The sequence below is a fragment of the Balearica regulorum genome, chromosome 1, assembly GCF_011004875.1.
Source record: "Balearica regulorum gibbericeps isolate bBalReg1 chromosome 1, bBalReg1.pri, whole genome shotgun sequence".
Taxonomy (NCBI): domain Eukaryota; kingdom Metazoa; phylum Chordata; class Aves; order Gruiformes; family Gruidae; genus Balearica; species Balearica regulorum.
In genome coordinates this window covers 62,539,797-62,564,307 of record NC_046184.1, presented here as the reverse complement: position 1 = coordinate 62,564,307, position 24,511 = coordinate 62,539,797, and the positions used below count along the sequence as shown (strand labels likewise).

The window sequence follows — 24,511 nt, the reverse complement described above, 5'->3', positions numbered from 1 at the left end:
GATGCAACTCTGATTTGAAAGAGACAGATGGCTTCGTTAATTATAGCTGTACATTTCCACATTTGGTTTGCTCTTCAGTACCACCAGGGCAGCACTGGCTTTACTCAGTTTCCCCTATGCACTGGCGATAACTCCTCAAAAAAATGGGAGATGTGGCATTTGGACTCCTCAAGTTCTCACTTGGAATGAAACACATGCTTTGCGTCTCTGCAGAATGGAGACAGGTAACAGAGAGATGGTTCACTGACTTGCTCTCCCTGCCTTTTTCTGTTAGGAATCAGCTTTTGCCATGGTTTTGCATGTATTTACCTGAGATGTAACTGCACAGTGCAAAGCCAGGGCTGTTGAGCAGAAAGACCAGAAACACACAGCTGTGCTGGTACAGTTCTGGGGAGACTGCTCACTTGCTGCTTCTCTCAGTACCGTTGTTCCTTTTCAGTTCCAAAATCCCAATTTCCAGAAGAGAAGGTGCTGTGTCTGAACATATGACACAATCATTTCCATCTGACAAGCTATTTTTCTGTAAAATATCAGCCAATGCACGTGGCAGGACATGGTGTTGACTGATCCCCAAACTCTCTGGTTCTGTCATGGTAGAAGAGAACAAAGTTCAAAAGCAAGCTTCACCCCTGCTGTATTTTGCAGACAAAAAGGAAAAACTAGCTTGTACAATTGACTGAGTTTGGGCTTGAGAGAGACCCACCGAAACTATGCATCATACATGTTTTGTCTGTGCTTATAGCTGTTTGTGTTTTCAGAACCTCTATCTCTTCTGAAAAACAAAGAGCTGACCCTTGCGCATTGCCTCCGTAAAGCACTCATGGTTGAATGCTGGTGCTATTCGAGTTGCTCAGTACCCGTCTTGGCTGATCAGGTTCCCCTCTCTTCCTCCCTGGTAGTTTCATTTGCTGTCACCACAGAGGTAGTGTTCTTGCAGGAACTGTACACAATGTGACAGCCAAGCAATGGATGTTAATGTGAGCAAAAACTTACATATCTTTCAGGACATCTGAAGAGAGAGGTAATAGGGTTAGAGAGTTTAGTAAGTTCAGGTAAGTGTATTTTGGAGGGAGTAAAACACACTCAGATGACTGACATTTCCCTCTCTCTCTCTCTGCATCTCAGTATGGTCTATTGGAGAAGGAACTCCAGAAGAGACAGAAAAACATGATGACTCCCAAAGATCCACTTTATTCATTGAGAAACCTCAGAGCGGTTCAGTGAGTGTTGGTAAGTGCTTAGGAAGAAATCAAAAGCCAGTCCCAGAGAGACAGAGACTGAGGCAGAGCCGGGAATGGTATGCGCAGTTCCTGTGACTCTCAGCTTCTGCCCTCAGCTGCAAGTACCTTCACGGATTTTAGTTGGATGTGAACTCCACTCTTCGAAGGCAAAAAGGACTGCACGAAGAGAAGCAAAACCCAATTGTTTCACGCAAGACAAGCTCGAAATCTAATAGTTTACTGAGCACAATGGGTAAGAGGTACAGTTTCTGGAGAAGAGAGCTGGTTACTGTGATGCTGTCGGCTGTACTGTTATTGATACGTCAGGAAGATCTACCCAAAGGCCTGCAGCGTAGTTTAGAGATTGGCGGGTGCGTAAATTAGCAAGTAGACTAATAGGAGCAGCTCTGTAGGGAAGCTGGTAGGGTCACCCCCACTGTAACCATTCTGGGGGATTTGGTCTGGGCTAGCTCTGGTTTAGTCCAGTGGTCTATATACCTATGAGCAGTTGGAGCACAGGTGGTACACTCTCAGAGCACATCTTTGGTTTTAATTCCACCCCAGAGGAAGCCAGTTCAAGCACTGTGAGGACTTTTTGTGTTGTGAACCAGAGCACTGTAAATGAGGGTGGTTAGGATGTTCACTTCCAAACTGCACTCCTGAGCCATACCATCATGGTAAGGTAGGTGCACCCTAAGCAGGGTAGCAGCAATGGTGAGAAGTTCAGTACAGGCTACTTAATGTATCTGTTGTGTACTTGGATACACTAAGACATGGTCAGATGGGGGGGGGTTATGCATGCCTATTATTATTCTCAGTTTCTGAGTATAAAAAGAGCATTTTGGGAGGATATATTTGGAAAATAAATGTAAGGAGTTAGATGTATTCTCCTCTGGAACCCATGAATGTTAGGATGGAAACCCAAGAGGGCCTGGTCAGTGGTGTTCTGAAAATTGAGCTAACTTTTACTATTCCCAAATTATTGTCTAGAGAAGACTCTTTCCCCTTCCTTCTCAGCTTAAAGAATTAATGATAGAAATGCATGAAGAGCTTCAGGCTTTCTTTTCCAGGCTGAAGTTTATTCATGTTCCAACTGCCTGGTAGCCTAGGAACACCTGTGCTTGTTTTAAGCAAGGAAGTTCAAATATTGGGAACAATCCGCCCATGACAACAAGGACTTCTGCCTCAACTAATTTATTCTGCTGCTCAGCATCTCAAGCTCCACATTGACATGGGCAGAAGGATTCCAGATCCAAAATCATTATTCTCTGTAACGCTGCAGTACTTTCGTAGCCTGTGTGACTCCATCTGATTCTTATCGTCGTGATAGAGCTAGCACATGGAGACTGGAAGGAGCAGTAGTAAAAGAAACTTGTGCAGACATGACTGACCAACCACATGTTCCTCAATGACTGCATTATTCTTTTCTCTTTTTAAAAGGTGGGAATATTACATTTATAGCCAAAGTAGAAGCCAAAGATCTTCTCCGAAAGCCAAATGTTAAGTGGTTTAAAGGAAAATGGATGGACCTGGCCAGTAAAGCAGGGAAGCACCTGCAGCTGAAAGAGTCCTTTGAGCGTCACAGTAAGGTGCGTCTTTGCTTTTCCTTCTTACAGGAGCAAAGGTCCAAAGAGAGCTTAAAGATCAGTTTAAGATAACAGGTAGAAATTCAAGAGCAATTGGTTGGATTCCAGCCCTGGCTTCCCCATGCAGATTTCAGTGATGATGTCTGACCCTCTGCAGAAGCTGACTTTTCTGCTTTCCCAGCACAGGACAAGTAGTGGTGGGGAAATCAGTCTTCCATTGCCATTTCTGCGTTCCAGTTTCTTTCCAGAGCCCTTTATTCAAGTTATTCCTTGCTCCTGGTTTAGGTCTGAAAGACTAAACTTTTAACTTCTGCTTTGTGCAAATGTATCCCCACACTAATGAACAATTATGTTCGATTTTTAGATTCATACATTTGAGATGCATATCATTCAAGCTAAGGAAAACTATGCAGGGAACTATCGCTGTGAAGTATCTTATAAGGACAAGTTTGATAGTTGCACTTTTGACCTTGAAGTCACAGGTAAGATTCCACTTGTGTCTGTAAAGGTTTATAAATATTTCTTTATTTTTTTTTTTCAACCTGAAGTGCCACCTAATTTTTTTCAGAACCTTTAAGTGAAGTAATGCTTAAAGTGAACATTTTTAGCATAGAGCTCAAAAAATTTTCTTAAGTGTCTGTAATGTACTGTTTAAATGAACATTGGGATAGATAGCATGTGAGACATTTATCCAAAAATTAGAAAAGCAGTCAGATAAGACTAGTATTGAATTCAAATCAGACTCTGGCATATGAGACAGAGAGCTGGGCTTAGGGCTACTCAGAGAGAGAGGCTTCATCCGGCAGCGTCTGAGCAGAGGGACACGGAACGGTCATGGCTCGCCAGTGCTTTGCACCCTGATCAGGCATGGTATGATCATACTCCAGAAAGCTATTTCTTCCACTCCTCATCAAAATAAAAACCAGCTCAACGTGGAGAGCACCGGGGAGTCGTGCCTTTGTCTACTTCTGTGTTATAAAAGGCCTTACTCTGGCAAACGTTAACCCACAGGCTTATCTTTTCCTTGGAGAGCAGTTCTGCCAGCACATCAGCACACACATACCTGCACGATCGGCCTGAGAAAGACGGATGTCTTCCGAAATGCCAGGGCCAGCAGCCAGTGGACAAAATAGTTGTTTGCCCTCATAAAGCACGCCTACCAACTGGCCGAGACTGGACTGTTTATTCACCAGTCAGGGGAAGCCGGTCACAATTAAGGAGACATTTGACGGCTGACTGACAGCCTGAGGGGCACAGGTAGGTGAGTGGGCTCAGAGGTCAGCGAGGCAGGGCCAGCCGGGCTGCATCCATCCACCGGCTGTGCATCAGCACCATTTCACCTGATTCAGGCTGGCACAAATGGGTAATTCACACAAGGGGCATTCATCCTCACACTGAGAATCAACGTGAGTCTGTAGTTGTAGAGAACACTGTCCCTTTCCTCTGATGCTGAGCGTACCGAGAAAGTGCAAGATGCAAGCAGGAGAGAAAGCATAGGGATTGGGAAGACAAAAAGGCCAGAGCCTGTACATAGGCAGGAAGGGGATCAGAAAGAAACATCACAGACCATGATCTCCTATGCAGAACTGCAGAAAACAGTTTAGAGACATGCATTAATTAAACTTAGCTTAGCACTGAGCAGCTTTGCAATTATCAGAACTTAATGCCAAAGGAGTAGCACAAACTGTGGTCACTTAGCAGGAAACTGAACAAATTTCATATGCCAAATTACACTGATTTACATAAACTACATTAATTTCAAATGATGTTTTTAATTCCTGTATTACTGTTATTTCACAGAATCTTCCCAAGCTGCTCCATCCATCGACATCAGATCTGCTTTCAAAAGAAGGTAACTTCAAACAGCGACCCTGTGAAGCTCCTCAGTAATGGATGCTGGTAGCATGCGCAGAACTGGTATCAGTCTTGGCAGGCAATTCTATCAAGTATTTTAAAAAAATGTTTTTGTAAATCAAGATTAAAGAAGTGGGGTTTAGGGTAGTTGGTAGTGGGTAGAGTGAAATAGTTACAACACATAGACAGTACGTAGGATATTAAATACTCTACTGTGAAATTACGGTGTCATTGCTTTAAGGGAAGAGGGAATATTTAAGGTAATTAAATATATGTTTCTTTAGAGGTTTTTAAAATCATATTTTAATTCACTAAAATATTCTACTGCATATTCCTGAAAATTGTCATCTACAATATGAAAGTTCCTGATCCCAATCCTGTACTGATTAAAACCAGACAGAAAATACATAGTGATTTCAAGAAGATAGGATATGGGTTTATGCTATTTTACAGTAACAAAGTGCATCATAAGGGAATCATTACAGAAAAAATGCAAATAATATATTGCAAAGGACGTAAGATAAAGCCCTGTGTCTTAAGTTTTGTTACCTTCATGATAAAATAGCAACTCAAACTAGTGTACATGTCATTTTTATATGTTATGGAGAAAATTATCTTACAAGGACAGAAATATTCAGAAAGAAAATGTTTTACAAAGAGAAAATGAATGCAATTTGTTAATTTACGCATACAAGCAAAACTGTGATTCAGAAGTAACTGCTTTTATTTAGAGGGACTTGATTTAAAGAGTAAATGCAAAAGATATTACATTCAAGGTGCACTCCTTTCTTGAGCACATATGAAAAAAAAACCAACCCTGCAATAACTATTCTGCCCAAGCAGATGAGGATATCTGAATATTTTCTGATTTTCTAAGTAATACCTTGCATGCAAAATCTAGGATGAAATATTGGCATCATTTGACTTAACATTTGCAGGATTTTGCCCTTTTTACAAATATTAAGGGCATTTCTTTTGTCTTTTGTGCTTTATAATCAGGTATTACTGCTTAAGGTCACATTATAGAAAGAAATGCACCTTCACAGCACTGTGATTCTAACCGTAAAAATGTACAATGTACTGTTTCTTCTTTTTTTAACTGATTTCTCCCGTCATTTAGAGAAAGGTTAAATCTGAAGTGTAATGCTTTGCAATCAGTATTTGACACAGCTATGCATTGTTAAAAGCACCACCCAGCAATGCAAATCTTTGTTTTACATTCATAGCAAAAGATCAGCACAAGCCCTTTGTTTTTACACACGTACACTACGGAAACGAAAAACAAAGCTCGTTGTGTTGACTAGCTCACATTTATTTGTGTTACTGAAATCTAACACAAATCTTGGCAAATTTATGTATACAGTTACAAAAATTTGTCACCAAAGTATAATAACAAGCAATACAAACCTTTGTGTTATTTTTCACAGCTGCCGAAGGAAACATAATTCGTGTGAAAAAGAATACAAGTTTGTGTTGATTTTATACCATTATTTGTGTGTCCAGACAGCGTTGAGTATATGAGACATGTAGAGCGTTTGCAATGTGTGTTGTCTAAGTCTTCCTGTATTAAACAAAGATTTGATCTTTTTCTATTAATAACAGCGGTGATGGACAAGACGATGCAGGAGAACTTGACTTTAGTGGTCTCCTGAAACGTAGGTGAGAACCAAGTGATGCAGTGAGCAGGTGTGGATTGCAAACCATTAGGTTCGCACACAGAAGGAGTCAGGTGTAGCATTAATAACTTCTTAAGAATTTTCTGACCTTTCATTTTTTTCAATGTTTCTAACTATAATTCTCATATTATAATATGCAAATATTCAGTTAATTGTACCTTTAAGTGTGCAGAAAAGAAACCTCAGATTTGAGGGCACTGGGAAAAAAAAGTGAGCCACCACCTAAAGAGGCCAATAACATTTAGTTTACTTGCTATTTCTTTTGTGTTTGCATGGGGCGGGGGGGGGACAGACATTTTCCTACACAGGGATGAGCAGTTCAGAAAATTGAGTCTGGTGCAAGAGTAAAAAACTGCAAGGGTTAAATTTACTTCTTTGGGTACATCTTAATTTGATTTTATAAGCATCCTGATATGAAAAATCATATATCATGCTTTCAAACCGTAGACATTGGTATTAATTCTTGGTATCTTTCAGTTTCAATATGTTCACACAAATGTTCAATGGTGTTTTATTTAACTTAAATGCTTTGACAGAGAAAAACTTGGACACATATTTCTCTGGTTTGCTTTGAAAAATCTGGTGTTATGATAGTTATGCCTCTAGCTATTTCAGATCTTAAACCCAGTTTAGTCTTTTAAGAGGTTAAAACGAGATAGTTAATTTGTCATTTTTCAAATTTATCACAGAAATTCTAGATGCCATGGAAATCAATGGCAACTGACCACAGAGAATTGGAAAAGGAACTAGATCCTTTATCTCATCTACCACTTACTCTGAAAGAGGAAAACCCAATATGCACTATTAATTACATTAAAAGTTCACAGTGGGCTCATGGTGAGGATACTATTTAAGCAACTAAAGCAAATAGGAAAGGCTGAAGGTAAAAGTAGGCAGTGAAAGAATTATCTGAACCAATTCAAATCCACCAGTTCTTTGGTTTTTTAATCTTCTCATCCCTAATTAGGATCTTCAGTTTGACTTTTTATCATACTAAAACGACTTACCATGACAGTTCTCATGACTGCCTGTGGGGTGTTTCATTAGCAACATGAGAGTTGCATGTAAGAGGTCTTGGTGTTTTTGTGGAAAGAGAAATGTGATTTAAGAGTCATTATCACTTCACTAACAAGTAACTCACATGTTTTGTAAGATAAATACTGTATAGCCATATAAACATGGTATACCTATCGTGTGGTTAATGGGCAAAGCAAACTTTTAAACATCATTATTTGATATTGGTCAAATCAGTTCATCATCTCCTTGCTTCAGGCACTGAAATGCAACCTCATACTTCCGAGCATAATTGAATAAGCCCCGGTGTGTATATATTACTACCCATTTTTATGAAGACAAATACATGTTTTCATTTCAATTTTTTCAAGAGACAACATGGCAGGTGCAATCCTTCTCTTGCATGGTTACATTTCCAAGGAAAGAGCTAGAACTTTTCACCTGTGGTGCATAATACTTGAAACATGTTTTTTAAAAAAACCTAAATGCATAGAATCTATATTCTGCCTATTTTCTAATTTCACGCTGGTCTTGCAGGAAGACAAACCAGTCCTTATCTCAGTCAGCCACTCTGTGACTGGTTATGCTTCATCAATGCAATGGATCAGTAATGGCACGAAATTCCAAAAGGCACAAGATCTCAAAAACACTCAAACATTTAGGTCCTTTTTAAAAAAGTACATCTTTCAACAAAATGCACATTTTCAGGGAAAAGATCTGAAAGCGATTTTGTGGAGAGGTCAGTCCACCTAGGAAATACCAAGCACTGTTTGCCCACTACACACAGCAGAAACTATTGTGGTTTCAGAACGAAGATGGTTTGCCCTATGTGTCAAAATTTGTTCTCCAGTTACACCAGAGGAAAAAAGAGTCTGGAATTAATTCTTTCGAGCTGGTTGAAAATCAGGATACCCTAACTGATCCTTATTCTCAACTACTGCCTGATTTAAAGGGGTACATGATCTGGATTCCCACGGAGCGTACCTCTCCTTAGCATGGCCAGGCATTGCATGGCAAGCGGCCAGCCCTGGGAGAGGAGAATGCCACCCCATGGGGTGCATCAGCTTTTACGTATGTTTGCAAGCTGATCTCCGCTTGCTGCCATGCAGAAGGAATCTCGCTGAAACGCCAGTGTTCACTGTACATAGTCACCCTCCAGAATGCATGAGCACAGATAAAAGTAAAAGGAACAAAACATAAAATTACATACCTGAGATTGTCTAACAATAATTCTAAGGTAACGATGCAAGTATTTGAAAGACTCCTCAGTGAGAAGCTTTATTTCCTTTTAAAGTAACACTGGCATATTACGAAAATTAATAAACCTCATGGATTAAACAGCAAAGTGGTTTTCCATAGTTCCTCACCCAATCATGCAGACGTTCTCTGGGACCCCTAGTGCTTTTTCTGTTTATGCTAAAGAAATATCTGTCAGGCTTGATAGAGCTCAGCTCTAACAGTGTCTCACTCCAAAGCTCAGTCTTTTTTTATTCTCAAATGTTTATTTTCTCCCTCTGTTCTCAAAAGTACTGATTTCATTAGGCCAGCCAGATCAAATCAGAATGATCCTGGTCTGATCCTAACGAATTTACAGGGAAAAATGCCTAGATTTCTGCTCCAATTCCCAGATAGTTCAAGCAGTTCACTATTTTGAGCTGTCAATCTCAAAAATTGTCATTTTGTTTAGGATGCTTCCATTGTTCTCTCATTTAATGGCTGCCATTGTGAAAATAATTACACTTGTCTTTATTGGTTGTCTTAGCCTGGAGTTGCAGATAGTAAATACGATATTGAAACTTCTGTATAAAGGTGATGATATTCACGCAGGCCTCTGAAAACACTTCCTGCTCTTAAGACTAAGATAAACATGGAAGCCAACAGATCCATCTTGCAAGTCCAAGCTGGTGTGGAAATCTCCAGTTCCTATCCATATGCCAACTTTAAGTAACTCTGAGAAGCACCAGTGTAACTATAAACAGACCCAGATTCCCTTGGATTTCAATGTCTTTTCATTGGTCACCCCTAGTAACTGCTACAGGGACTCAGGGTTTGAAAGCATTTGTATATAACTACAAAATGCACGGATTAGACTCAGATCTCAGTGGTGCCATCATAAATTGTAACTGATTCCACTCAAGTTACAGCAGATAAAACTGATTTAAGTGGGATTAGCCAATCTGCTATTATAGTCCTACATTTTCAAACTGTATTTTTTTTAAACAATGAAGCAATATAAAAACTCTTGTAACTGATTACATCAGAAAAGATCAAATTAAAACTTATATCCAAATTCTGCCTTGAAGAAGTGCAAAGTAAGTTGTGAATGTCATTCTGAGCTATTCCACTCACACTGAGTGAAATAAAAAAAATATGATGGTGGCCTTCAAATTTTGATCAAAACATTTCTAACCTCACCATAGATTCAGCTTCCCCTTTTTTATGGTGTGATAAAGCCTTCCTAACTCTTCTCCCATAATTTTATTTTGCTACTGTTAGGGAGATTAAACAGCAAGAAGAAGAACCTGAAGTAGATGTGTGGGAACTCCTGAAGAACGCAAATCCCAGTGAATATGAGAAGATTGCTTTTCAGTATGGTATCACTGACCTGAGAGGCATGTTAAAGCGTCTGAAGCGCATGCGCAGAGAAGTGAAGAAGAGTGCAGGTATGGAAAGGCAGAATATTCTTATGTTCAGTAGTCAAACATGAGCATCCACCTTAAAAACCCAAACTTGCTTCATTTCCATGGAAGGGGACTTGCACACTACAACTCAAGCCTTATTACTGCAAGGAGTTAATCAGAAGGTGGCTTTGGTCCACTGTGGTTAGCGAAAACACCCTGTCCCATTCAGCGCTACCAAAAGGGTCCCTCCCTCTTGGCCAAACAGTAGTTCCAACTGGAACAAAGTCCCGCAGTTGTGTGGAAAGTTGTTACTGGATTAAACAGTATGGAAATTAAACCTTGTGTTATCACTAATATCTTCTGCTCTAAAAGAGAGTCACTCCAAACACATTGTTCGCTCTTTATGATTTCATTTTGCACTTAACCTGACATTCATCTGAAATCCCACTTCTACTAAAAACCCTCGACCCTGCACTGGGTGAGGACATTCAGGCCTGTCTTTCCCCATCCACCCCGCTGAATAGCATGAGTGGTGTAATATATATATAAATATAGATATGTGTTTATATGTATGTGGATATATATGTGTATATAAAATATATGCATATGTTGCATAATACATATACACACATGGACACACATATTAATACAACCACCATCCGTTACACTATTGTGGCATTTGCTTGCTCCTGGAGAGTATTTCAGATCTGGATGCAATATATACATCTGCTGTTCCACTGATTTCCTGGAGGAGTCCCTTTTGTGTAGGTAAAATCCTCCACAACTCCAGCTGTAACCCAGCTGCCCGATATACCCTCTCTCTTCATCCATTACCTCACATCATAACACGCGTTATGTTACTACACACTCATTTTTGTTTATATTTTCCATTTGCTGGCATATCTGATTCTAGGCAGAGTTGAGTGAGGGAGAAATGGAGTCGATGGGCTTTGGCTGAGCCACTGGGGCAGTTTCTGTATCCAGTGGAGCTCTCTAAGGGGTCAAAGCCCACGAAAACTCCTCACCTTCCCGTAGGAGTCTGGAGCAAGGCTGGAAGCTGGGGCAGGAATTGCGCAGCTGGCAGGAAGAGCTGTTCCCTACCCAGGCGCATCACGTGGAAGTGCCTGAATATTTTACTGGGAAAGGGGCAACTCTTAGCACCTGGGACCAGTCTGCCTGGTCCTTCTCCCCAGTTCCCAGTTAAGTAGGATGGAGCTGCCAGCCATACCAGGACTTTGCAGTGGAGAGGGTTTTCCCTACAGGAGGGGCTCTAGACATTGGGAAAAATGTCTGTAGTAGTGACAGGATGAGAGCAGGGTGTTCTTCCCCTCGCACCATCTTTATTGTGAATTGGAAACATTAAGAGACACGAAAAATCCTTTTCAGATTTAATAAATAGCTCTACTCCTGTTGTGTCAATATATTCAGTCTCCTGCAATCAGACATATGCATGATATAAACTGTAGCAGAAATTGATTACTTAGCTGTGGGCAATTTGTTTGAGGCACCTTTTATTTATTTACTTTTGAGCTACGGATACCTGCTCCCCTGTGTCTAACATTTCTGGCTGGCAATATCTAAGTGTTAAAGTGTTTTGAACTGTTTGAGTTGGACCTGGCCTCACCTTGCCCAGAACAACTAGGCCTACATTTGCACATCTCAAAGAAACTTTTTGAAAAAGCCCCATTAGTATTGGATTCACAGACTGACAACTTTTGCCTGGTTTCAAAAATTTTTGCAAATGTTTCGCAGCTGTAACATTTATCACATGTGGAGATGTGCAATGTACATCTTGCAACCTACAGAATGAATCAGGAAAGCTAATTTGGCTTTTAGATAAACCAATGTGTTTATTCTGATAGTGGGAAGCTCAATAGGAATTTTAGTTTAAAATTCCCTGTTAACTTGCGTGACAGTGCTAATAGAGAAGTCCTATGTAACAGATTAATTGTAAATGATTCCACGGCACCAGCTGTATACCATTTTCTTCTGACATAGCACTTCTCAGCACGCTGTCAAACCTATGTTTAGCCAATGCTATTCAGAAACAATCACGCTGCAAAGTCATGAAGAGACACTAGCTTCAACTTGGTCAGGATAATCAGATCTGCATAGCTTTGCACTTATTTTAATGTTTCCAGAAAATAAACTGATTCATGTGGACTAGCCTAAGAATATAGAGCGATGCGTAACATTGTGTGCATGTAGTCTGACAGATTTTACGAGATTTATGCAATGTCATTTCAGCATTCATATTCTTGTTTTCCGATCTTCTTTTATAATAACACTTGGCTTCCACAACAGCTTTTGCCAAAGGTCTTGATCCTGCATATCAGGTGGACAAAGGAGGTAAAGTAAGGTTCATGGTGGAGCTAGCAGATCCAACAGTGGAACTCAAGTGGTATAAAAATGGCCAAGAAATACGACCAAGTGCAAAGTAAGTGGTTTTATTGTATGTAAGCAATAAAACGGGTACACATGTACTTCCTTGACAAGTATGTTGCATAGATCTATCTCTTTGCTGAGCTTGCACCAATTTTATTTCTGAATTTCCTTATATGTGAAAAAGATGTAAATGATGCTATATGGCTCATGACCCAGAAAAGTCCACTGTATGCTAAATGTTAATGCAGATTATCTCCTTTGCCTCAAGAGAAAAGAATTAAAGATCCTCAACAAAACATGGAGCCATTTCCTACTCAGTAGTTTTAAAAAAATTGGGAAGCACCATGAATAAATAAATCTCTTGTCCTCAGTATTATGTCTGAAGGAGGTCAGAATCTTTCTAGAGTAGTTGGTGCTAGGAGGAGAGGTGTTTAACAACACATACTTACCCACTTGGCTCATAAACCACCTGAGGAAAGGGAACTGAGGTTTGTCTCACCTTCCACTACCCAGTTAACGCTCACACTGAAGTCAGCAACCTGCATTAGCTCAAAGTGACTTCAGTCGTGTGCAACTGGTCTAATGTACCCAAGCTGCTTCATCATCTGTGTCATCTGCATATAGGTTTATGCTCTGGCTTTATCTAGAAGAAATGGCTTTTCAGGTGCAGATGCTTGAGTACAGGTAGAGTAATGTCTGGAAATTGAGCCTAGTCCCTAGTGTGGGCACAATCAGCTCTTACAACCCGGTGCAGAAAAATCTCATTCCGCAGTCAGACACAGCTAGAAATGATGATGTGCAACCAGTAGTGCACAACAAGGTAATGTTTCTCAGCAGCACAAAATCCTAGCAACTTTCTCCTCTGGGTCTGTGAAAAAATAGTAATTAGCAAAAGCCCTCTTACAGAGAAGGGGAAGACTTCCTTCATTGTGTTGCTGCAAAATTGAATGAAGGATTTTGATTAATATTCATAGTTGTCAAAAATGCATAATCAACTGGGTACCTTTTCTTTAGCCCCTGCCATGAGCAGTTCAGAACTGTTTTGCAGGCAGCTATATGGATACCTCTCCAGGAGAAGGACCTGGATTGAATCCTCCAGTGCATTTCTTCCAGCCTGCTGAAGCAGCTGTCAGATGCTAATGAGCTTTGGCTATTACAAACCTGGAGCAGATCTAAACTGGTGACATAAAGGTGAAAGGCTCCATATCCCATTACCAAAACCCCATATCCCATTACTGATCTCTTGTGCCATCTGGCCTACCAATAATATTAACTTCTTAACTTCGGCTATTATTATACTTCACAAAAATGTTAAGAGTGTTGGAATGAAGATGGTGTCCTCTTACTGGTTATTTTCATCTTTACTCATCTAGAGTTTCAGACTCCATTTTACTTGCCAATGTTCAGAGCCTACTCCTTTTTTTTTTTTTTCCCCTTTTTTTTTTTATTTTTTCGTATCAGGCAAGCCTGAGATTTTGGAACAATCCAGAACATGCTTGTTGTCACTCTACACCAGAACTCTTTTTGCTAAAATGTCTATGACAGTTCTGTTGAATCTTGGAAATTGCTTCTCAGGACAATTTTTCTAGTTCTATGTAAAAAAATAGGATTTTCGCCGCTAATAATCCTTAAAGCACTTTCTACATAAAACAAAAGGGGTCCAGCAGTTTTGCTAATGTGTCTTTGCTGCATTCCTATTCAAACAGATACATTTTTGAGCACAAAGGTAACCAGCGAATTTTGTTCATCAATAATTGTACGATGACAGACGATGCTCGCTATTACGTAACAGCTGGTGATGAGAAATGCTCCACAGAACTGTTTGTGAGAGGTAACTGTGTAAAGCTTGCTCCTATTTCACCTGCTGTAAATTGGTGTGGTTTCTTTGGCTGCAACAGAAATTAACAGGGAGGATCTGGTTGAGCTTATTTTTGTATTTGTATTAGCAGCCCTTAGGAACACTCTGTATTTCTGTGATCCCTGATCATTTTTTCCCCCTCATCCTATATTTAGTAATATAGTGAAAACCCTGAAATGGGGATATGGTTGATTTCATACTGTGCATTGGGATCTAGAGGAGCTGTGGTCCCCTTCGTAGGTTTAAAGCCATTTTGGAGGCTCATTTGTCATAGCGTTGGCTTTCCCTAACACCACAATTAGGTACGTGGTGACCCTGATACTCTTGGTCCAACTGATCTGTTTCAAGTACCCTCGGATCAGACTGTCTAGCAGATATTTTTCATTCCATCTGCACCAATTTAAGGGAAGACTCTATCAAAAGCTATGAATGGGTGGCCATTTCTTCACCTTTTTTGCTCCCACAGTGTTGATAGTCTTACTGATAATATTCATGGCATTACTCACACATGCACAAGAAAACAAAGAGAAAAACAAAACTTACAGTGAGAGAAAAAAATCATCAAATATATCAGAAAGCTATTTAAAATAATGGAGCCCATTGCCCCTATAAATGTAGGAGGATAACTGTTGTACAATCTCTTGCTGTTAAATAAACTTGAGTTTCGACAACAGGAATGGGTTGGACCAATAAGGGCACCGCGTTATGTCATCAGGTCATCTTATTACGCATAACAGTTTATAGGACCTAATGAAAGCACAGCTTTATGAGAGGGATCTGTGGGAGGCAAGAGGGGAATGTCAGCTTTTCATGTTGACCTGTCTGGACAAAATGTCAATAAAACAGGATGCAAAGCGGGTATTAATCTGAACAAATGTTATTTTTTTATTTAGCATATTTGCTACTAGCATTTTAATGAGCAATTGCTTTTCTGATTTAAGGCAGAAAAAGCTGCACTGAGATTGATAGTAGAATTTTAAAGTAGTACCATCTTCTATAGCACGTTTTTGAAAATCTCTTTCATTTAGTTTTCTCTCTCAGATTGTGAATCTGTAATTTTCTCTTCCCAAAGATCCTCCAATTTTGGTGACCAAAGGCCTGGAGGATACTACTACCTATGTTGGTGAACGAGTAGAACTGAGCTGTGAAGTGTCTGAGGATGATGCAAATGTGAAATGGTAAGCCACACTTTGAACAGATACTGTTTTCCTTGAGAATAAAACCCAAAATATTTTAGTTGTAGGCAAAAATGTGGACAGCTTTTTCCATACAGTAAACCTGAAACTTGTTAAGAAAACCACGGGAAAACATTATTCAAAAATGTAGCAACAGTAAAAATACCCTTACACATTCATGGATGACTTTGTTTAACCTTTTCTTGTGCCTTCAGCCTTATAAAGTCTTCTCTGGAAGTTTCAGTCTCTGGGAGTCTTATTTGCACAGGACTTCTACTGGAAAAATAATCATTCTTTGTTTTCCATTAGGTTTAAGAATGGTGTAGAACTTACCAATGAACCTAAATCTCGGTATCGAATCAAGGTTGAGGGTAAAAAACACACTTTGATCATAGAGGAAGCTGCAAAAAATGACAATGCAACTTACTCAGTAATGACAACTGGAGGCCAGTCAGAAGCTAAGCTTTCTGTTGATTGTAAGTATCATCCACCTTGCTTGTGAATTCATATGTCACAGTTTGCTAGCTTACAGAAATAAATAATTTGCTTGCCTTTTCCTGGGGGTTTAAAGGGAAACTTAACTTCCATACCAATTTCTTTGCTGCTAATCTCCAGAACAGTGACTTTCCTTTGGACATTGTTTGCAGTAATGGGCAATGAACTAGTCCTGCTTGAAAACTGTTACTTCATTAAGATGGAAAACAAAGCTATCCATCCAAAGATATAATAGGCTAACAAAGTGAAATTTTCAAGGGAAGTATCTGCTTTTCTTGAATCCTTTCAGGTTTTCACAGGAAAGCCAAACCAAGGCTTTTTAGCCAAAATCAGAAAAAAACTATGTTGGGAAAATACGCAGTTCTATAACTAGGCATACTGTTAACAGGCATCAGGGTCACTTGAGCTGAACTCATAGGCACAAACACATAACTGTGTAGCTCCCTCAGTATTGTTTGTGCAGCATCTCTTTAAAATGCTTGTGTTTTTTAGCGAAATATATGTGCCCATCCTCTAAAGTTATCATATGTTATGCATAAACATACACTGCTTTGTAATACTCATACTGCTTTTTGACCGTTTTGTACAAATTGGCATCCTAAGCACAACCAATTCATGCTGTTCTATTATAAAGTTGGAAATTATCCTCCATGGCTGTTGAGTTCCATCACCTTTCCTTTCATGCAGCTGCTTCTGAGGATTTTCCAACTGGCTTTCTATAAAACACTGCCTTTCCCATCACTCTTTGTTTCCTGTGTCAGATTATGGTCAGGGATATTTACTGCATGCAGATGGTACTACGTGTTCAGACTGGACTCTGGTCTACAGCATGTAATCTTCCAAAAAGTGGAAGTGAACTGGGGCACCAGTTGTCAGACTCAAGTTTTACAAAAGCTAGTAATATCTGTGGTATTTGTAGGGTGAGTTAAAGCAGTTCAGCAAACATGAGAACAATTAGTGTATGAATTAAGCTTAGCGGCCAGTCAACCTTTGCCACCAGCCTGACAAAACGGGTTGAGAACTGCAGTCCCCACTTGTGACGAAATACTTTGTTAAGTTTCCAAATTATCTCAGATCAGCTGGGAGAGCTATGAGAGCAGTTAGATCACTGTTAGATCACAGGAAAGGCGGATTGTAACTCCTTCTAGTGCATAGGTCTGGGGACGCAGGTCTTTCACTTCTTGAAAGTTTCTTACTGGACTCTGGGGGATAGAAACATCCTACTCCAGCACCTAAACACCAAAGAGAGTACAGCATTCAAATTATGATCCTGGGCTTAGTTCTTCTACTGGCAATATCCATGGAGTTTCCCCAGTCAGGGCATGGGTATTTTGGAACACCCTTTCTAAGGTACCAGACTACATGAAAAGAGGTTAATTTATGTAGCTTACATGTACATATTACCGGCAATTCGACATGAGAACTTTATTATTGGAGGCATTTTTCTGATTTGAAGACTATCGTGATGGCTAGTAGCAGCTCTGTGACAGAATCATGAGCTACTGTTTGATACTAGCACTAATATCTCCGCCTCTGTTTTCCTAAGTGAGACCACTGAAGATATCACTTGCACTAGAAGACCAGACTGTGAGGCTTGGACAGGAAATCCACCTGAAGTGCGAGATATCTGAGAACGTGGAAGGGAAATGGTACAAAAATGGGCAACTGATCGAAGCTAGTGACCGTGTAAAGCTTTATCACAAAGGAAGGTAAGCCTGTTGTGTATTGACTTGACTTTTGATGGAATGACACTGCAGAGATGTGCCAATATGTGGATACTTCACTGAAAATTACTGGTAATCAAGCCTAGCCTCTGTCCCTCAAACATATCTATTTTTATCATCATAAAAGCCATGTCTCCTTTCCCCCTTTCATCTTTTGCCTTTTGGCTGTGGAGGACAATAATCAAATCCTTCATCCAAGTTCAAGCTATTAATTTTTATTGACGTTGTTGCTGTTAGTATGAGATATTAAGTAGTAAAGTAAAATAATTGCTAGACATTATTAAAAATACACAGCTTTTAAATGTCTGGGTTTTTTCTAGCTTCTGTTTCTGTCAACTCAGACCATGTATCTCTGCCTATGCAAAGTACGTAGAAATATCAGGTCGCTTTGCGCTTAAAATCCATCCTTTTTCATGGAAAGCTTGTCAGTTTAAAGAAAAAACCCAAACCAGGTCCTACCTTTACCTACGTCCCCTTCACTTCAGCCTACCAGACCATTCATACAGCGGGCAACTGCACTTGTGAAGGTGTTCCTAAACAGGTTATGACATTTTTGCATTGACTCCATAACGCTCACTAAGTCGCAGGAAGGGACAAGTGCCAGCTGTGCAATGACCCCTTGGATTGACATAAGGTGAAAGAGCTCCCCACAACCCATGTAGGCCCATAGGGTGAGGGAAAGGGGAGCAGGAAGGGCACAGAGGTGAGTCCTACCTTGAACAAAGCTCAGACATAGCAGGTAATAGGAGAGCAAATACATCATCGTACTGGAGGATGGAGTTAGGCAGTAAGAGCAGCATATGTTTTGCTCACTCATTTCTTTATTCTGGCAAGCAAATAGTAGATTGGATTCCATCACAAAGACGGTCTAACAGAAGTCAGAATATTCCCACAATGGGATCACCTAAAGATTTCTTCTTGAACAACCAAATTACTATCTAATGGCATCAGCACAGAATCCTTGTGTCAAAGAGATTACACTCCTGTATTTTTCTACTTCTGTGTTCAAACAAAATTTTTTGAATTGGTTACATTATTTGGTGGTTGTCTCAATAATATTTTGTACAAATCACACAGTATTTAATCAGCTAAAATACCATTAAGCAGACAGCAAAGGATTTTTGTCAGTAATTTTACACACTTGCACAGAACTCCTGAACTTTTCACAGATTTTTCCTTATAGTTTCAAGGAGTCTTCAAAAATAATTTACATTTATTTCTGTTTCAATTTTTTACAGAATCCACAGATTTGTCATAGCAAGCGCTGCTGTTGATGATGAGGGTGAATACATGTTTGTACCAGATGCCTATAATATTAATATTCCATGCAAAGTGCATGTTGTGGGTAAGTATATGTCACAATTATTTATATATAACACCTCTTTCTCTGACCTTTGGAAATTAAAAGCAATGTGAAATATCTTTGATTACAATCAGTTTGTTTCCTCTGAGCAGGCATCTACCACAGAAAACAGACCTGTTTCATTGGGAAAGTGCAAGTGAGCTAGTGAGGGAGCACTTTGCCTGTGCACAGGATCTGCTTATAGTTTACAAGCCTGGGGGAGCTCCTGGAGAAGGCTGCTTAGTGTTGAATTCCTAAACCTAGACCACTGTTAAAAGTGTGTAAAACACCTGTTGCTATCCTCTTTTCAGATATACGGTGTTGTCATCTTTGAAGAATTGGCTTGCTGACATTGCAAAATGTGATTTAGTTTGGTAAAAGATTAGTAAAATAGGTACATATTTACCTATTCCCTAAATGCATTAAATGATATCTAGGGAGCAAAATGTTTCTGGCCAGCTTGTATTCAGTCAGCAAAACAAAAGGCTTGTTAATGATCCCAGTCTTTCAAACAAAAACAAAATAAGGCATTGGCTCTTCCCACAAAAATACCTCACTGGCTTTTAATTGCAACCAGCAACTTGGAAGTGAAAAGGAGAGCAACACAAATGACCAAAGTTTCAGAAAATATGTTCTGTAACTGAAGCTGAAAGAAGTGGGATATCTGTGTTAGAAAAAATATTGGCAAAAAATTTAGGGAGAATGAAGAGGGAAGGGGTACTAGAGGGATACGCCCACTGATACAACTTCCAATTAAAAAAAAAAAAAAAGTTGTAAGTGGATATTCAACAGTTGTTCTCCATGCACATGGGGTACAATAAAAGCGACCGTTTCATTTTCAGAAAGAGGATTTGGGTTAAGAAAAGTTTTAAACTCTAAGAACAGTGATGTCTGAAGGATGGTAAAAGGTGTTGTAGAAAGCCTGCAATGGAAATTCTCAAGAGCCACTTAGAGGAAATCTCAGTTACTTGAATATACATCATTCTGCCTCAGGAAGATAGATTTTCTTTTTTTTTTTTTTTTTAATAGTCCTACTATTCCAAAATTTCCATGGTGCCATGATTTACTTTTCATCACACAACTATTTTCTTAAAAAGAAATTTTCTTCACAAATTTTCTTCCAAACAAAAAAATCAGTTGACTAAAAATAGTGGGAAAACACAAAACATAGAATATGTTTCTCTATGTTGCAGACCTATGCCAGGTCACTGAACTCTCAGCGTGGCAGCCACACAGCAAATTTGCACAATCTCTCCTTTTTCAGATCCTCCTAAACTCCACCTGGATGGTCTTGGGGAAAATAACACTGTGACAGTAGTGGCAGGAAGCAAACTACGACTTGAGATCCCCATCACTGGCGAGCCAACTCCAAAAGTCATGTGGAGTAAAGGGGACAAGGTACATTGTCATTATAGATGTTTCTTTAGAATCACAGAATCCTTTAGGTTGGAAAACACCTTTAAGATCATCAAATCCAACTGTTAACCTAGCACTGCCAAGTCCACCACTAAACCTAAACCATATCAGCTACATGTCTTTTAAACACCTCCAGGGATGGTGACTCAAACACTTCCCTAGGCAGCCTGTTCCAGTGCTTGATAACCCTTCCGGTGAAGAATGTTTTCCTAATATCCAATCTAAACCTCCCCTGGCACAACTTGAGGCCATTTCCTCTTGTCCTACTTCTTGTTAATTGGGAGAAGAGACCAACACCCACCTCACTACCACCTTCTTTCAGGCAGTTGTAGAGCTTAACAAGAGCTTTTTCCTTCAAAAAATAACCTTTAACCTTGTGAAGATATTCATTTTAATGGCAGAAATTAAGGAGGAAATGCATTTTATCTAAAAAGCTCTCCTCACTTAGAAATGAAGGGTAAAATGGATAACTATTATTTAGTAACTTTTGGGTCTTTTTGAGGAAAGGCTGAAATTAATGGAGGAAAAATATATGGTTTTGCTATAAATAAATTCCAAAGAAGAGTGACATATGAGATGCAAAAGAAAACTAGCGAAAATCTACCAAATGGCTACTTTTTCTGTACGTACTGCCCAGAATGGCTGCCAGGATTTGCCAGTAAGCCATGGTATGGTCTGGTTTTGGAAAATGAATGATAAATTCTGATGGAGTGTCAAGTCTCAAATGAAACAATAGGCTGAGCAATTGGTGTCTTGCATCTGGTGTCTTAATACAAAACTGTGCAGATCAATCCCTGACTGTGTAATACAAAAAACCCCACTTTTTGCATTTAAATCTTCATTGTGGTATGTGGAAGCTGGAACATATTATTATTACTGGATTCATCAGACCCTATCTGGTCAAATCTCTGACTACTATTTTTCAAATACTAATTGTAGTATCACCACTGTGGACTTGTCCAAATAGGGGATTATTCTTGGAGAGCTCTTACTCCAAAATATGTGCCAGAATTTGAAATCTGTAAGGACAAACTACTGACCGTTACAATCATTTTGACCTTTAAACTCAACAAATTACAGTTTGATCTGACTTTTGGAAGAATGCATTACTCTTTTTCCATCAAATTAATGACAAGTAGTGTTGACAAAAGCATGTTCTTGCTCACAGCACAAGTAAGCCTAGTGCCTCTTCCTTTGAGATGCAATGGCTGAACTGAGTACTAAACAGTTACTGTATTTTTAAAGTTAGTTATTTGTCCCTCAGATATTTTGTAATTTTTGTGATCATTAGGTGACTGAAATTCTGAGCTTTAGTGTGTTTTTTCTTACGGTTGCTTTAGTATTTTTGCTGAAGTGTCCTGTACTGCATTTGGATTTTATTTTTGAGCATTTTGATTCTCAGATCCAGAAAATAAGACTTTTCCCTCTGCTTACTTTGATTCTTAGTGGCTCACAGACAGTGGAAGAATACGGGCAGAAACATACCCAGACAGCAGCTGTCTGGTCATTGATACAGCTGAGAGGGAAGATTCAGGACCTTTCAGAATTACGTTAAAGAATGAGGCTGGAGAGGACACAGCTCTAATCAACATTAAAGTGGTTGGTAAGTCATGATGTGGAACAGTGCACATGAGCCATGTCTTTTATCACAGCCCTTTTCAATAAATGCTCCTCGAAGAACCCTACTTTTCTGCACCCCAAAAGAGAGAAATTCCTCCTCTACCTGAAGGCTCTCTTCTGTAGATGCTGTTCTCCCTAACTACCAAACTTGTAGATTTTCAGAAAACTTCCATTTCCCTGTTTGTCCCCCTTTTCAGATGTGGAATTGAGGTGCAAGGATACCAAGGCCCAGTGTACTGAAGGACACAAGAAGGGGTTAATTATCACCCCACTGCCACCTCACGCTGCAGGGGCCAAACTTGCACAGTTGCCTCAGGCTGCCCTTAGCACTCCCTGTTCTCCATTCTCCATGCAGCTGTGGGCTCTGTCTTACCACATGCCCTCAAGTGCCTCTCAAGTGTCTTGACCATGCTGAAGAGCTTGGCATTTATCCCTTCCCAACCACCTGCCAGGATCCACAAAGGCCTTTTTTCTCTCTCTCTCCTCATTAGGAACTCCTGTTGCACATCAAAAACTATTGAGAGTTGTTTCTTATTTGACATTTTTTATTTCAACCTATGCAAAAAGAAGATACCTTTTTTTAATAATATTTACTTTGTTTACAACAGATGTCCCTGATCCTCCTCAGGCACCAACTGTGACTGAGGTGGGTGAAGACTGGTGTGTTATGACCTGGGAACCTCCGGCAAATGATGGTGGATCACCCATCTTAGGTACATACTTTTTTTTTTACTTTTTTTTTTTTTTTTGGTGGTGATGCCCTAATATAGACAAAAGACACAAACTCCAAATAATGGGTGCTATAGAATCACAGTTTACCTCAGGCCCTGGAGAACTGCACTTTGAATATTCAGCTGCAAGAATGTTCTACCCAGTCTTCGACTTTATCAGATACCTGGTTTTCTAATGCTTTGAGATTTGTGATTTTGTATGTTGCCACATTATCAAACCCCCTACTTGAAAGGCAACCTCTTATAATACCAAACTTTGAACAGTTACCCTGTTTGAATGTTAGCAGGAATTTCAGAAACAATTTACTGTGTAAGTTGGAATATCTTCTAATACATTGAACCACGAGGAAAGTCAGGGGGGCCCAGAGGCCAGCAGAATCAGGCCCTTTTCACTCTGAACTAAATACAGCAGTGTTGTAAGTGAAGTCCAAAAAGAGCTGTAAGTGGCCATGAAAGCCAAACAGGTGACTATCAGATAGCTTGCAATGGGAAAAAAAATTAATAATCCCTACACCACTCTGAGGCTAGAAGGTGATATTGAAGTGTATCCAGAAATAGCACCATTGGGCAGTCCAAAAATAGACCCCTCACTATTAAGCTTTATGCCACCACTTACTGTAATAATATTTTGTTTGGTCAATAGGATATTTCATTGAAAGGAAAAAGAAACAAAGCTCCAGGTGGATGAGGTTGAATTTTGAACTGTGTAAAGAAACAACTTTTGAGCCAAAGAAGATGATTGAAGGTGTTGCTTATGAGGTCCGTGTATTTGCTGTTAATGCAATAGGCATTTCCAAACCAAGTATGCCTTCAAAGTCCTTTATTCCTTTAGGTAAGTAATCAAGAACATAGAGATAGGTATGCATTTAGAAAATTATCCTTGATACATTATTACAGTCATCTAATGATATAACTGTAGTTCTTGTTGCACTTGTGTTGCTCAGAACCTGTCTGTATTAGGTGCTGCATAAACTATATGTCTATTCCTGAAGGGTTTATAGTCTTTTGTAAACAAGAAACAAGGATGTATAGACAGAAAAACGGTTCACTACAATAAAAAAGTGACATGCTATAGGTGAGCCTGATATGGTCAATACTATGGTCAGTATGTTTTAAGGACCAGAACTAATAATTCCACGTTCTTGTGTATCATAGGTACCTCCTGAGTCAGTAGAGTCAAACTATTGCCAAACTGGCAATTTAGAGAACTGATAAACATGGTGGATTACAGTCTTGGTTGTTTTGTGTGTCTTTTTCCTGCTATAAGTTCAGTCAGGCACTGGCCAAAAATGGTCAGGAAAAGTGACCAGAATTCTAAAGATCACTATTTGTAGGCTGCACTGTACGAAAATGAGACTTTCTTTCATTTTTTGCTACTTACATTTTGCTGTTACATAGTAGCTTGTCATTGAAAAATTTATGTGTTCACAAATAATCCATACATTTCCATTAAAAAAAAAATCATAGCTATGCGATCTATCATAAAGGTAGAAATTTATGGAAAAATTAAATTAATTTGCCCAATAATATTGCAACAAATTGTATGATAAGATACATTTGAATAGTCTCTAATTTCACTTTATGCCTCACGGATCCCCATTAGCTGAAGTAGGGGCTTTTTTCCCAGAAAGGATTCAAATATTTTCAATGTCCTTTTGCAGACAATCCAGATTAGGCTAGGTCATATTTTATGCTATTCTACATGTCATCTTATTGCTTTGTATTAATGAAACAGCTAGAGGGCCTTGTCATTCACCTAGTGACAGACTAATCTGGTGGCCTTTTCATATAAAG

At 39.4% G+C, this 24,511-nt stretch overlaps 1 protein-coding gene across 5 annotated transcripts in view; it reads left to right on the top strand.

Annotated features, from left to right (window-relative positions):
* MYBPC1 (myosin binding protein C1) overlaps positions 1-24,511 on the top strand; it is a 78,473-nt gene that overhangs the window by 31,676 nt on the left and 22,286 nt on the right. For all 5 annotated transcript variants that reach the window (XM_075755051.1, XM_075755036.1, XM_075755062.1 and 2 more), the window contains 16 exons: positions 1,126-1,230; positions 2,661-2,809; positions 3,171-3,288; positions 4,607-4,658; positions 6,263-6,319; positions 9,847-10,013; positions 12,276-12,408; positions 14,063-14,187; positions 15,287-15,392; positions 15,699-15,865; positions 17,431-17,593; positions 18,847-18,953; positions 20,215-20,348; positions 21,813-21,969; positions 22,595-22,699; positions 23,361-23,549. In XM_075755051.1, coding sequence (XP_075611166.1) covers positions 1,126-1,230; positions 2,661-2,809; positions 3,171-3,288; positions 4,607-4,658; positions 6,263-6,319; positions 9,847-10,013; positions 12,276-12,408; positions 14,063-14,187; positions 15,287-15,392; positions 15,699-15,865; positions 17,431-17,593; positions 18,847-18,953; positions 20,215-20,348; positions 21,813-21,969; positions 22,595-22,699; positions 23,361-23,549 — 2,034 coding nt within the window. The remainder of the gene's footprint in view (positions 1-1,125; positions 1,231-2,660; positions 2,810-3,170; positions 3,289-4,606; positions 4,659-6,262; positions 6,320-9,846; positions 10,014-12,275; positions 12,409-14,062; positions 14,188-15,286; positions 15,393-15,698; positions 15,866-17,430; positions 17,594-18,846; positions 18,954-20,214; positions 20,349-21,812; positions 21,970-22,594; positions 22,700-23,360; positions 23,550-24,511) is intronic.